The 15,086-nt window shown below is 41.4% G+C and overlaps 1 protein-coding gene across 4 annotated transcripts in view; it reads right to left on the reverse strand.

The window, feature by feature from the left end:
• The window catches only part of ZNF512 (zinc finger protein 512), a 35,253-nt gene extending 22,190 nt beyond the window's left edge, over positions 1–13,063 (reverse strand). For 2 of the 4 annotated variants that reach the window (XM_067703387.1, XM_067703385.1), the window contains exons 1-5: positions 12,903–13,063; positions 12,323–12,381; positions 1,968–2,155; positions 1,064–1,159; positions 376–459 (exon numbers count right to left, since the gene is read on the reverse strand). In XM_067703387.1, the coding sequence (XP_067559488.1) occupies positions 376–459; positions 1,064–1,159; positions 1,968–2,155; positions 12,323–12,381; positions 12,903–12,932 (457 nt within the window). In that variant the 5' untranslated portion in view covers positions 12,933–13,063. The remainder of the gene's footprint in view (positions 1–375; positions 460–1,063; positions 1,160–1,967; positions 2,156–12,322; positions 12,382–12,902) is intronic. The other 2 variants (XM_067703386.1, XM_067703389.1) reach the window with 2 other exon arrangements.
• Between the last annotated feature and the right edge of the window lie 2,023 nt (positions 13,064–15,086).

The raw sequence follows: 15,086 nt of genomic DNA on the forward strand, positions 1-15,086 counted from the left end.
GTCAATGGGTAATATTTTTCATAGTAGCATATAAGAATGGGATACTGAGATATATAACAATCAGTTTGCTAAGTGTTTCCTATGTGCCTGAGACTTTGTTAAATGTTTTTATCCCATTTAATTTTCACAACAATTCTGACTGCCTTTATTATTCCTATTTAGAGACAAGGAAACTGAAGTTTGCAGAAATTAAGAGGCAGGTCAAAAAATTAATGAAGAGCCAAAACTTGAACAAACATGACTGACCTCCAAAGCCATGCACTTAATAAGCGCCTCCCTAAAAAAATGCTTTGGTACATCATTCCTTTACCAACAACAACAAAAAAGACAGAATGAGAGAACTAGATCTCAAAAAGCTTCCAACAGAAAGCATACCTGCTGCATAAGCTGGTGGTTCCTTCCGAATACGACGAGCCTGGGCTTTGGGATTAGGCTGAGTTTTAGGCCGTTGCTTCCTCCCTGACGCAAGACAGAAACTTGAAGCCCAACACATCACCTTTTCTGACCCCTCTCTAGCACCAAAATCTCTTTCCTCTTCTTCTCAACACCCTAGGCCCCACTCCCTCAACCAAATGACTCCCTTAAGTCATGACAGAAGAAAACGGTAAAATAAGGCAGGATGGGGGCACTTCCCTGGTGGTCCAGTGGTTAAGACTCCGTGCTCCCAATGCAAGGGGCCTGGGTTCAATCGCTGGTCAGGGAACTAAGATCCCACATACCGCAACTAAGCCTACACGCTGCAACTAGAGAGCCCGCACGCTACAACTACTGAGCCTGCGAGCTCTAGAGCCCGTGAGCCTCAACCAGAGAAGCCCATGCGCCACAACTAGAGAGCCCACACGCTACAACTAGAGAAGCCCGTGCGCCGCAACGAAGATCCAGCGTAGCCAAAATTAAAAAAAAAGCAAAAAAACAAAGGCAGGATGGAGGCCATTCCTTGCCAAAAAATTCAAAGGGCTCAAAAGTGCTTAAGGGCCAAAATCTAAGGTCCCTCTCCCTTTCACCTTCAGAGAATAAAGCCCAGGCACACAGTGAAAAAGAATTAATAAAGTTACTCCCTTACCATAAAGCTTATGCTTCTTCTGAGGAAATTCTCGATAGTCTTCATCTTCTTCCTGCCTGGGTTTCCTTTTTCCTTTGGCTGATACTCCACCTGACCCTGAAATAACGTAAGAAAACAAAACAAAATTTCAGTATGGTTTATATGAGAACATCTACGCCCATCTTCAAATCATCAATCACAAGACCACCAAAGAGAAAGATTATCAGCAAGCACAGGTCTTAGAGAAGTGTTTGTAACATTTTTAGGGAAGTTGGTATAATTTTTCATTAACTGACTCAATCTCCCCTTTTCCTTTTGTACTGTTCTCCATCCCAAGTGATCAACTGTTCCCTATGAAAAATAAGATCCTTCAGGCAGTGTGATTTGTTTGATCCCGATTTGAGGCTAACTGTTCAAGATAAAGGGCTACTAAGAACCCTTCAGACTATAACCACTAATAAATTCCACTTAGAATAATCCTTACACTAGCGCCTAAACCCTCAACAGAGGATCAAACTAGAACAACGGGAAAGAAAGTTCAATTCGTATGAAGAGGAAAGGCTATACCATATAACCTAGAGGAGTAAGATCAGCAGAATTTCACTCAGTAAAACAGAGGGACAGTTCATGAAGCTAAGAGTATATGACAGCCTAACACCTTAAAAAAAATTTCAGGGGACTTCTCTGGCGGTCCACTGGTTAGGACTTGGCGCTTTCACTGCCATGGCCCAGGTTCAATCCCTGGTTGGGGAACTAAGATCCCACAAGCCAAGTGGCATGGCCAAAAAAAATAAAAATAAAAATTCAACCACTAATAAGGAACACATATGTGGTACTTAATACTTTAAGAGCCATTTACAACAGATACCTCAAATATAACTTTAGAGAGTTCCCTGTCTTTGGAATAAGATACTGATACTGATACCTTCAACATGGGAAGTAGCAGCTGGCTTGATCCTTCTCATCTTCATCCAGTAGGCAGACTTTCGGAAGGAGGCTGGAAAATCACTCACCAGTTCACACGAAGAAGCAGATGATGAGCCGCTTAAGGAGTCATCATGAGGGATAGTGTACTGGAAACTATTATCCTTTATGGAGCACTGGGTCCTGCTACTAACAGGACACAAAGATAAATACCACAAAGGAGGGTCTGGAGTAAAGTTTCTATTACTTATATTACATCATAAGAAGATAACCAAGTTGGTTACCTGTGCAAAAAATGAAGAAGCCTGATAATAAAAACAATTTAGATTGTAATTTTCTAACAAATTAGTTGACCTAGTACAATATACATAATTATTATTATACTTCACTATAATCAGAAAGCATAAACAGTCCACGTAAATGATCATTCTATAGCCCAAGTAGGCATTCCTTCCTAAATCCATCAATGAAAAGAAAGTAGTAAAATAGGGTGTTCCATGACCCTTTAGAAGATGCCCTGGATCTGTAAGCAGGTGTGTCCAGGCCTCCCTATTCCTCTGGCAGAGGAACAGTAACCACTACACCTTGATGTCAGGGCACCCTGTCTTGCTTAGGCAACTTGATACTTAGATCCCATAGCTAAAGGAAGGGTGCTATCTTGTCTGAGTTAAGCTGGCCAGAAGTCTGGTATACGGCTGGATCCAAACTTCTAAATCTAAGACCAGTCAGTATGTAGTCAACAAACATTACTGAGTAGTGACAAAGTATCTTCTAGATAGCTCAAAGTGTGGTAGAGCAGCAGTTCTCAAAGTGGAGTCCACAGATCTCTGAGACACTCCTCTTCCAGCTAACTTAACTGTGTGAGGCCTGCCTTAGATTTATGGTTTAGAAATGTCACACTCTGGATGCTGTATAAAAGATGACCCATGGAGGATGAGTGAAAGAAAGGAGAAGAGTTAGCAGTTTATTGCAATAGTACGGATAAGAGATGATGAAAGCTTGAACTTGAACTAAGGTTTCGTAGTAGAGATGATAAACTGACAGATTCAAGACAACACTTTAGAGGTACAGTTGGTAACAATTACACATAGAGGTTTGTGGTAGCAGGTAGTTGGAAGTAACAAAGGTGACCATTCTTAGGAATAAATAAAAGTAAAATGTGATAGATGCCTGCCAAGGAATATTATGTAGCTGTTAGAAGCAATAAACCATTTCTACACATCTAGAGATACGAACATAACTAAAAAGCATACTGTTCAATAAAAAAAAAAAACAGAACAAGATGTACACTACAATGTCAATTCAGTAAATTAAAAACAATTACACAAGTAAACGGCACTAGCTATTTTATGAGGACTCATAAATATTTAAGGACAAATATCAAACTTGTTAGTATGGTTGTCTCTGGGAGGAAGGGGATGGATGTGGGGATAGGGAAAACAAAAAATAACAGGAACTTACAAAGTCAGTATGCTACAAAAAGGGAAAATTGATTCTCAGCTCTGTACACGAGGTCCAATATTACAAATTTAATACAGAGATGTCCTGGTTCCGGCACAGTGGCACACACCCACTATGGCCCATTCCTCTTGCTGATTACAACTAAAAACTCTGGACCTCAAAAAGTAAACAAAAGCAGGTGGATTGTGGAGAACAGTTAAAACTGGGAGAAGTGAGTCACATGGGGTATGTTTCCCAGTTTTTTTTTTCTCTCACATGCAGCTTTGCAAGAAGGGTGGCCCCCCACTCACAGACCAGCATGGGCAGCCTAAATTCTCATAGAAACTCCATCTTTCTGGCCTTAGAAACCAGGAAAAGGGGTCTCTATAGACTAGAGAATGTGGGGGAATCATGGAGAAGAGACAGGCAAAGAAGGTGACCTCATATTTCTGTGTACAAATCCACACAAATCACAGCTTAACTTGAGCTATGTATGTGCGGAGGATACACCCAAACCAGCTTAGCAAACACTTTGAAAGTGAAATAAGATTTAAACAAACTACACAACTCTCAGCCTAACCCCTGAGCTACTACTGTGAGACAGATCCAAACCAATGTATCAAAAGCTTGGAGAACTGAAACAAGATTTGAAAAACCTGAAAAAGCCTCAAACTAACCCCTGAGCTCTAAACCATCACAGAAAAGACTCAAAAGAATGGAACCTCAGTTCCACTGAACCAATGCCTTCAGAAAGTAGGACAGAATTTATGGTCTGAACCTAAACAGGTTACCTGCTAAAATAAAAACAGCAACAATCCCTAGAAGATCCTAAAAAGACCCATGGTCTACACAAATAACATTCACAATCTTGAGAATAAATTCCAAAATTATGCAATTCACAAAGAACCAGGAAAATGTGAGCAATTCTCAAAGGACAGATGATAAACAGATGTTGGAAGATGATGCAGATGTTGGAACTATCAAAGCCTTTAAAGCAGCTATTATAATTATGCTCCACGATAGAAAGGAAAACACTGGAAATGAAGGAAAATGTAGGAATTATCAGCAGAAAAATAGAAATCATAAAAAAGAACAAATTAATTTTAAAACTGAAAAGTAACAAATAAAATAAAAACTCACTGGATGGGCTAGTAATAGAATGGAGACAGCAGAAGAAAGAATCTATGAACTTGAAGACAGATCAATAGAAATTATCCAATCTGAAGAACAAAGAGGACAAAAGACTGAAAAACAGTCAACAGAGCCCCAACAACCTGCGGTGTCAATATCAAAGATCTAACTTAAGCATAGTTGTAATCCCAGAAGAAGAGGAAAGAGAGATTGAGGAAAATTTTTTGAAAAAAATAATGATGGAAAAATCCTCCAAATTTAATGAAAAACTTAAATTTACAGATTTAAGGAGCTCAACAAACACTCAATAGAAAAACACACCTAGATATATCTTAATGAAACTGTTTAAAACTGAAGATTTTTTAAAAATCCAGAAACCAGCTAGAAAAAAATGACATATTATTCAAATGATTGTGAATTTCTCAACAGAAACCAAGACAGCACAACACCACCTTTAAAATCCTGAGAGAAAAGATTTATCAATCCAAAATTCCATATTCAGTGAAAATAGCCTTTAGGAATATTTCTTCAGATGAAGAAAAACTAAGAAAATTTGTTGTCAGCAGACTGCTCTATGAAAAATGCTAAGGGAAATAATTCCAGCTGAAGGAAAAATGACACCAGAGAGAAATCTGGATTTTTAAGAATGAAGAAAGAGCAAGAGAAATGGCAAACAGCCACGTAAATATTAAAAACTCTTTAAAGCAAAATTTTAGCATTATCTGGTAAGGTTTTCAATAAATGTAGATGTAATATATATGACAGCTATAATTTAATGGTCAGCAGGTATGGGGTTAAAGGAATCTAAGGCTTCTACATTTAAGCAAAGTGGTAGTATTTTAACTCTAAGTAGATGATGAAAGGGTAGGTATATATTGTAATTCCTAGAGCAACTACTACCAAACCTCCCCCTCAAAGGAAAAAAAAAGGGAGGGGGGAGCCAGAGAGAGAGCCAAAATCAAATAGATAAATTAAAATGGCACACTAAACATTTAAATAATCCAAAAGAAGGTACAGAGGAAAAAACAGAGTAGAGAGAACAAATAATTAAACGGTATACCTAAATCCAACCATGCAATAATTAATTAAAATGTTTACGGTCTAAATACTCCAGTTAGAAGTCAGAGATTGAGAGAGTAAATAAGAAAGCAATATCCTAGTATATGCTGCCTACAGAGGCACACTTTATTTAAATATAAAGACATAAGTACATTGGAAGTAAAAAGATGAAAAAATTATACCATGCCATCAGCAAACACAAGAAGGCTGGAGTGGCCATTTTAATATCAGATAAAATAGACTTCAAGACAAAGAGTATTACCAGAGATAAAAAGGGACACTTCATAATAATTAAAATGACAAATCATCAGGAAGACATAATTACTCACTGCATGTGTCTAACAACAGAGGCTCAAAGCACACAAAGCAAAACTGATAGAAAAAGAAAAGTAGACAATTCTACAATCTTACCAGAAATTTTAAGTCCTCCTCCTCTTAGGAACTGACAGACTAGACAAAAATTGAGTAAAGACACAGAAGATCTGAACTACACTATTAGCCACTTTGCTGTAGCTGACATTTATAGAACACTACATCCAACACTATGGGATATACTTTCTTTTTTTTTTTTTTTTTTTTTGATACACGGGCCTCTCACTGTTGTGGCCTCTCCCGTTGCGGAGCACAGGCTCCGGACGTGCAGGCTCAGTGGCCATGGCTCACTGGCCTGTGGGATCTTCCCACACCAGGGCACGAACCCATGTGCCCTGCATCGGCAGGCGGACTCTCAACCACTGCGCCACCAGGGAAGCCCTGCGATATACTTTCTTTTCAAGAGCACACTGTGCATTCACAAGACAGATCATATACTGGGCTATAAACTTTAAACCTAAAAAGATGAAAATCATACATGTGTTCTCTGACCACATCAGAATTAAATTAGAAATCAAGAATAGCAAGGTATCTAAAATAAAAAATAAATCTGGCAATTAAAGAATCCAATTCTAAATAATTCATGGGTCAAAAATGAAATCACAAAGGAAATTCAAAAATATTTTAAATGAATAACAACAAAAATATACATATCAAAATTTGTGGGATGGAACTAAAGCAGTACTTAGAAGGAAACTTAAAACTGTAAATGCTTATGTTAGAAAAGAAGATCTAAAATCAATAAGTTAAGATTTCATCTTAAGGTACCTTAAAAAGAAGAGCAAAGTAAGCCCAAAGAAATAGAAGGAAGAACATAATAAAAAGGAGAAATTCACAAATTAGGAAACAGACTTTACAGAAAATCTGGTTCTTTGAAAAGATCACAAAATTGACAACACTGTAGCTAGACTGATCAAGAAAAAAAGATACCAAAGATACCACGAATACCAATGTCAGAAATGAAAGAGGGGTTATTATTATACATCATACAGACATTAAAATAATGAGAATACTTCGAAAAACTTTATGCCAAAAAAACTGACAAATTAAGATGAACAAATTTCTTAAAAACTACAACTTACCAAACTGACATAAGAAGAAACTGGAGGCATAAAGATCAGAAGGAAAAAAGTATAACTGCCCCTACTTGCAGATTTTTTTAACAGATTTTATTCAGTTTGTTTACAAAGATAATCTCAGAAAATATATGAAATAATTACTAGAATTAAAAATGAATTGAGGGACTTCCCTGGTGGTGCAGTGGTTAAGAGTGCAGGGGACACGGGTTCGATCCCTAGTGCAGGAAGATCCCACATGCCACGGAGCAACTAAACCCGTGCACTACAACTACCGAGCCTGTGCTCTAGAGCCCGCAAGCCACAACTACTGAGCTCACGTGCCACAACTACTGAAGCCCGTGTGCCCTAGAGCCAGGGCTCCGCAACAAGAGAAGCCACCACAATGAGAAGCCCACACACCACAATGAAGAGTAGCCCCTGCTCACCACAACTAGAGAAAGTCTGAGCGCAGCAACGAAGACCCACCACAGCCAAAAAATTAATTAATTAATTTTTTAAAAATGAATTTAGCAAGTGACAGGATATAAGGCTAAAATACAAAAATCAATTGTGGGACTTCCCTGGTGGCGCAGTGGTCAAGACTCCACGCTCCCAATGCAGGGGGCCCGGGTTTGATCCCTGGTCAGAGAACTAGATCCCACATGCATGCTGCAACTAAGAGTTCACATGCCACAACTAAGGAGCCCACCGGCTGCAACTAAGGAGCCCATGTGCTGCAACTAAGAAGCCTGCGAACCGCAACTAAGGAGCTCGCCTGCAGCAACTAAGACCCAGCACAACCAAATAAATAAATATTTTTTTAACAAGTGTACTCTTAGCTACCAGCAACAAGCAACGAGAAGATGAACTTGTAAAAACAATAGCATTTACAATAACAAAAAACACAGGAACCTAGGAACAAATCTAGCAACCTAGAAACAAATCTAACAAAAGCCATCCAAGAATTTTACAATGAAAACTACAACTCACTGGTGAGAGAAATTGAAGAGGACCTAAATAAATGGAAAAATATAACATGCTCATAAATCAGAAAATTCAATATTGTTAAAACGGCAATTCTCCCTAAATCGACCTATAGATTCAATACATATACCAATCAATACTCCAGCATGCTTCTTTTATAGAAATAACAAACTGATTGTAGAATATATATAAAAAGGCCAAGAAAATATAATAGCTGAAACAATCTTGAAAAAAACAACAAAGTTAGATGACTTACCTTATCTGATTTCAGGACTTACTCTAATGCTACAGTATCAAAACAGTTTAGTATTGGCAAAAAGATAGACATACACATTAATGGAAGAGAATAATGAAAGTCCAGAAACAGACCGACACCTATACATGTTCAATTGATTTTTAACAAAGATGCCAAGGCAACTGAACAGGGAAAGGATCGTCTTTTCAACAACTGGATATACAAATGGAAAGAAATTAATATTGACCTTTATAACACACCATACATACACATTAACTCTACATGAGCCATAGACCTGAATGTAAAACCTATAAAACTTCTGGAAGAAAGCAAAGGAAAAAATCTTTGCAATTAGGGATGGCAAAGTTTTCTTAAATAGAATACAAATAGCATGAAACATAAAAGGAAAAAATGATAAAATTTTTATTATTTTTAATGATAAATTTAAAACTTTGGCTCTTCAAAAGACACCATTAAGAAAATGAAATGCAAACCACTGACGAGGAAATATTCAAGACACATATAACAAAAGAACTGTGTTCAGAAAATATTTTTAAAAAATTAAATTATACAATTTAACAGTGAGAGAAAACACAATTTTTTTTTTGGGGGGGGTGGCAAAAGACATCAACACACTTGACAAAAAAAGATATATGAATGGCCAATAAGCACATGAACAGATGTTTTACACCACTATTCATCAGGAAAATTCTCATTAAAACCACAATGAAACACAATTATACACCCATTAAATTAGCTAAAATTAGAGACTTACTCTCCTACACTGCTGGTAGGAATGTAAAATAATACCGCCAATTTGGAAGACTGACAATTTCTTAAAAAGTGAAACATTCTCCTGACGTCGGACCCAATCAACCTAAGATGGTAAATTCCATCTTAATAAATAAATACTGTGTTAAGTATTTATCAAAAGAAACAAAAATATTTTTCCACACAGAGACTTGCCCATGAATGTTCACAGCAGTTTTACTGTAATACCTCCACACTGAGAATAACCCAAATGTCCCTCAAGATAGATGGCTAAACAAACTATGTTATATCCATAATCGAATTCTGTTTAGCAACAAAAACTATTCTTCATTCAAAATCATTATTCTGGGCTTCCCTGGTGGCACAGTGGTTGAGAGTCCGCCTGCTGATGCAGGGGACACAGGTTCGTGCCCCAGTCCGGGAGGATCCCACATGTCGCGGAGCGGCTGGGCCCGTGAGCCATGGCCGCTGAGCCTGCGCGTCCGGAGCCTGTGCTCCGCAACGGTAGAGGCCACAACAGTGAGAGGCCCACGTACCACAAAAAAAAAAAAAAAAAAAAAAAAAAAAAACATTATTCTGAGTGAAACAAATCATGCAAAAAGAGGACACAATGTCTGATTTCATTTATAGAAAATCCCAGAACATGCAAACCACTGTACAGTGACAGAAAACAGGTCAGGGGGTGTCTGGGGACAGGAGTGGAGGGAGGAATGAATTGCAAAGGGACGTGAAAAAACTTTTGGGAGAGATGGAAATGTTATCTTGATTGTGGTGACAGTTTCATGGGTACTTACATATGTCAAAGATGAAGATATTGTATACATATATCTGTATATGTATACAATATACTTATTGTATAAATATATGCAGTCTATTGTACTTCAATTATACCTCAATGAAGGTATAAAAAAATTTTAGTGGGAACTGGCTGTCCTCTAGGGCTAAAACACCATCCCAAACAATGGGAACTATCTGTACTAGAAAGACTTGATAGTATCAACAGGCCATTAAGAGTCAAGTCCCATCTGACTCCTCTTAGGAAACTGTCCTCAAAGAAATTTCTTTGCTGTCAATGTAGGACTTGGATATACCGACCTCCCTGCTCATGAATAAGCACGAGTTTAGTGAAAAAAAAAATCAACAGTTTTAACATCTTGGGGATTAAGTCAACGTGGATAGGGAATCCCTCCCTCCAGCTCTCTTTTATTTTTAAAGGACTCAACAAAAACAATTCTCAAGTATTTTACACTACCTATCAACTCAGGGTATTTGATTATTTGTTAAAAACCAGATTGGGCTTCCCTGGTGGCGTAGTGGTTGAGAGTCCGCCTGCCAGTGCAGGGAACATGGGTTCGTGCCCCGGTCCGGGAAGATCCCACATGCCGTGGAGCGGCTGGGCCTGTGAGCCATGGCCGCTGAGTCTGCACGTCCGGACCCTGTGCCCCGCAACGGGAGAGGCCACAATTGTGAGAGGCCAGCGTACCGCAAAAAAAACAAACAAACAAACAAAAAAACCCAGATTAATCTCAAACTTCTCTTTCCATAAATATGACAAGAAAAAGCTTTTGGCTCATACAATAACTATCATAATTGTAGTTACTTTAAAATAACCTGTTGTGTGTGGTACTTTCAGTCTCAGCTTCAGATCACAAAGATGAGAAGTTTAACCTATTTTCAACTCCTTTCTGATCTACCAAGAATTTTTAAGAGCCCCTAGTTCACTCTCCAGGTGCAAATATTTAGATTTCATTAAAAAGTATTTTACATTCATCTCAGTATCCTTTGCAGCCTCTTTTTATTCTACCCAATCCTTAAATACTGATGTTTTCCACGGTTTCATCCTCTACTCTCTTCTAGTCTCATTTCTCATGGAGGATTCTCAAACTTCACAATGTCCTAGGAGTCCAGTTAAAAATAAGGATTCTGATGCCCTAACTCCAATGATTCTGATTAATAGATGAGGGCCCATTAATCTTTACATTTCTGAACAGTTACCCACTTGCTATTCCATTAAATCCTTTTACCCATTCACATTCTGTTATTTCTTCTGAAAAACAAAAACAAAAAAACAAAACAAAACCCTTTTCCTTCTGGCTAACTGTATTATTCCTTGACTTCCAAGTCTGTTTAGGAGTGATTTGCTCTGGCAACCCTTCCCTTCCAAATATCACTCCCCTTCCCCAAAGGCTATACTAAATTCCTGTTTAAAAACATTTCATTAGGGGCTTCCCTGGTGGCGCAGTGGTTGAGGGTCCGCCTGCCGATACGGGGAACACGGGTTCGTGCTCCGGTCCGGGAGGATCCCGCACGCCGCGGAGCGGCTGGGCCCGTGAGCCGTGGCCGCTGCGCCTGCGCGTCCGGAGCCTGTGCTCCGCAACGGAAGAAGCCACAGCGGTGAGAGGCCCGCGTACCGCAAAAAAAAAAAAAGAAAAAATTTCATTACACTGTATTGTGTGGATCTCCTTGCCTAAATAGGTTAGTCTCTTAGTTGTATATATATATTTTTTTTTGCGGTACGCAGGCGTCTCACTGTTGTGGCCTCTCCCGTCGCGGAGCACAGGCTCCAGATGCGCAGGCTCAATGGCCACGGCTCACGGGCCCAGCCGCTCCGCGGCATGTGGGATCTTCCCAGACCGGGGCACGAACCCATGTCCCCTGCATCGGCAGGCGGACTCTCAACCACTGCGCCACCAGGGAAGCCTTAGTTGTGTATTTTTCATGTCTGTGTATCTAACCTACCACAGAGCTGGCACAAAGCAGATATTTAGTAAATATTGTATGAATGAATTAATCCCTTCCAATGAGTATCTCCTTAACAAGAACCTTTTTTGTATTAACAAATATGGAAAAGCTTAGCACAATCAGTAAACAATATGATAAACCAGTCTTGAAGCCAAGTAGCTTACAGTCATTTTTATCAGTCCTTCCCAAGTTCATCAATGTATTCATGAGTACATATTTGATGTCTAAAGAAATGCAGGGCTACACTTAGTCACACATTCCATTTTTATTATAATTCGGACTTTTTTTTTTTTGCAAGCGAAGTTTTCCTCCTCCACACTAGGATTAGACCTGCACTGTCCAATCAGGTGGCCACTAGTCACAGGTGGCTATTTAAATTAAAATACAATTTAAAATTCAGCTCCTCACTGATGTAAGCCACATTTCAAGCGCTCAACAGTTATACGTGGCTAGTGGCTACAGTACTGGACAGTGCGGATACACAACATTTTCATCATCACGGGAAGTTCTATTGGACAGCGCTGGCGACACAATTATAAATGGATCGCACAAAACCTCACTTACTTCTTAGCTCCCACGATCCTCGTGCTCCTCTGCTGCTTAAAGGATGTGGGTCCCGGGGTCTAGCAAATTGCAAGCACATGAGTAAATGCTAGGGGCCTCTGAACCTTAACCACAAAAAGACGAATCCCCCTGTGCCAAGAAATGAAGCTCTCCCGGGGCTACTCCCTCAAACGGAAGAAGGCAAGACTTTTTATGAAAAATGTGCCGCCCTATCTTCCTACAGGGTCAAGGCAGGTGACAACGCTAGAGCCTTCATCTCCCCCATTCTCAAAGCCCTGTCCTAGAAAGAAGCTCTAAAAGGGAGACAGAAAGCGAGGACAACGGATATGGGAGGCATTGGGGATGTAAAAGGAATAGAGACTAACGGCAATCTGACGAGGAACTGAGTCCAAGGGGGTGGGGATCGGGCAGCAGAAGTGGGGGGAAAAACGAGCGGGCTGGTATATCTGACCTAGAAGGGTGGGGCCTGCGATGGGCTCTGATAAAACCAACTCTGAGCAGGGGACAAAAGCGAGGGACCGCGTGTGGCGGGCTCGACAGCGCTACCCCTAAAGCGTAACGGTCAAACCGAGAAACTCACGGCGGGCACTGCACCGAGTCTGGAAGACATCACTGCCTCTCCACGCCTAACAAATTCACCCAAGGGCTCCGGCCAGATCAACGCCACTTCCGCTCTCCTCTCCGCTCCCGGATGTGGAGTCGGCGCGCCGCGAGCCCCGTGCCTAACGTCTACTTCCGCCTCTCAGCTTCCGAGGGGGCTGCGGCAGGGCGAGTCACGTGACCAGCCACCCCCCAGACACCCCCGCCCCCCACACACTTCCTCTGAGACCCCGCCCCGAGAGTGCGCTTTGGGACTCGGGAAATTGGGGCTTGGTGGTTTGAACCGCTGTTTGGCCTCGGAGTCCGTCCGTCTCGTTCCCTCCGTCTGCACTACCTCTCTTGCCCCTCCACGACCCCATGCTCCACCGGGCACGACGAGTGGTCTTTCTAGGTGCACAGGAAGGTCAATTATTACCCGTTTATTTATCTTAGGGAAATGACAGAGCCATTCCCGCCTTCCCTCCCTCCCTCCCCTCAGGTAGAAACTCTTTTATTGCTGAGGGCGCAGAAAGTGGAAGCCAGTGGCTGAGCAGGAAAGAAGCCACGAAAAGGCAGCTTGGTGGAGACTTGAGTGAGGCAATGAATAACTGGGGCGGGTCTCTTCCCATTTTCTAGCGTCAGGCCTCCAAACTTGCCCTCCCTTGGGGATTTTTGGTGTGGTCTTTAGGAAACATGTTTGAGTTACTCCTGAAATCTTTACCTAAACTATATCTGGGCTTCTCGCTAGGTGAGCTGTGCTTGAGTCTCTCCTTGAGGGGACTTTGGTGGCTCCTCTCAGAGGGACTGTGTCCACTCTTCAGAATGACTGTGTCTGCCCCTTTCAGAGGGCCTGTACGGTCTTCTCTCAGAAGCACTGTGTCTTCTCCTCTCTGAGGGACCGCGACGGATTTTCTCAAAGAGTCTGTGACATCTCTCAAAGGGACTGTGGCATCTCCTCTCAGAGGGACTGCGACATCTCCTCTCAGAGGGACTGCGACATCTCCTCTCAGAGGGACTGCGACATCTCTCAGAGGCCCTGTGGTGGCTCCTCTCAGAGGGACTATATTGGCTACTTCCAGAAGAATTCCATGGGGTTATTCCCTACAGAAGCTGTGGTGGTTTCGTTCCTTGTGTGTGGGTTTTTCTTTAAGGTGACTGTGTGAGGTTCTGTTCATAGGGGAACCATGTAAGAGTCTCCCTCCAGCATGAACTCTGGTTCCTGGTTTGGAGTTCTTGGCTAGAGACTTCATTTCTGTTAAAGTTTTTCTTAGCTCTGCTATTACACTCATTTTGAACAGGACCCAAAGGCTGGCTGCTTGAGGTGTTTTTGAGAGTGGTACTTCTTTGGGAAACTATGGGCTTGGCAGTTGTATAGGTCTGGGTTGGAAAGAGCTATTTCCTGTTGGTTGTTGAGCTGATCTGAATTGGTCTGTTTCTCCCCACAATGTGCTCTCCTCCTTAATGGTTGGGTCTGTTGGCCTTAGCTTGAGAGTTGGCATCGTCTGTCTTTTGGTATCTCTTGATAAGCAATAGTCTCTGGCTTTTTGTTTTGGAAGGTAGTTTTTGCTTGACCAGAAATGGTCTGGCCTTGTCCTGTCCTCAGGCTTCTGCCAAACCTGTAGTGGGATAACGGAGGACATGGAAAGGAGACGTGACCCATGAGCCCCCCCCCACCCAGCAAACTGGGGGCTGGCGAATAAGCCAGAACTGCAAACAGTCCTGATTGCTTTGAGCGCCCCCCCCGGCAAACCGGGGGCATGCGAATAAGCCAGAGTTTTGAACAGTTCTGAATGCTTCGAGCGCCCCCCCCCCCCCCCGGCAAACCGGGGGCCTGCAAAAGAAGCATTGAGTGCTTTGGGCCCTGATCCATGAGATGTCCTCAGTATAATCAGAGTGGTGGGAACGCAAAGAAATGTCCTTGTGCTACTTCAGTATAATCAGGATAATGGTGGGAACTTTGTGCTGTTCTTGCGCTCAAGGACGAAGCACGGCAGGTGCTCACGAAAGCCAATTATTGCTTGTATAATTAATAAAAACATAGGTTGCTGCTTTGGCACTTCTGAAATGTTAAGAAAACAAGTCTTAAAGTGTAAATCTAGATAATGCTTTAATAAAAGTTACCACAGCAAGACAGACTGCGCTGTTTTGCCTGAGCGAGCGGCAGCCCTCCACTGCTGTGCTTTGG

Source organism: Pseudorca crassidens, chromosome 14 (genome assembly GCF_039906515.1).
Source record: "Pseudorca crassidens isolate mPseCra1 chromosome 14, mPseCra1.hap1, whole genome shotgun sequence".
NCBI lineage: Eukaryota > Metazoa > Chordata > Mammalia > Artiodactyla > Delphinidae > Pseudorca > Pseudorca crassidens.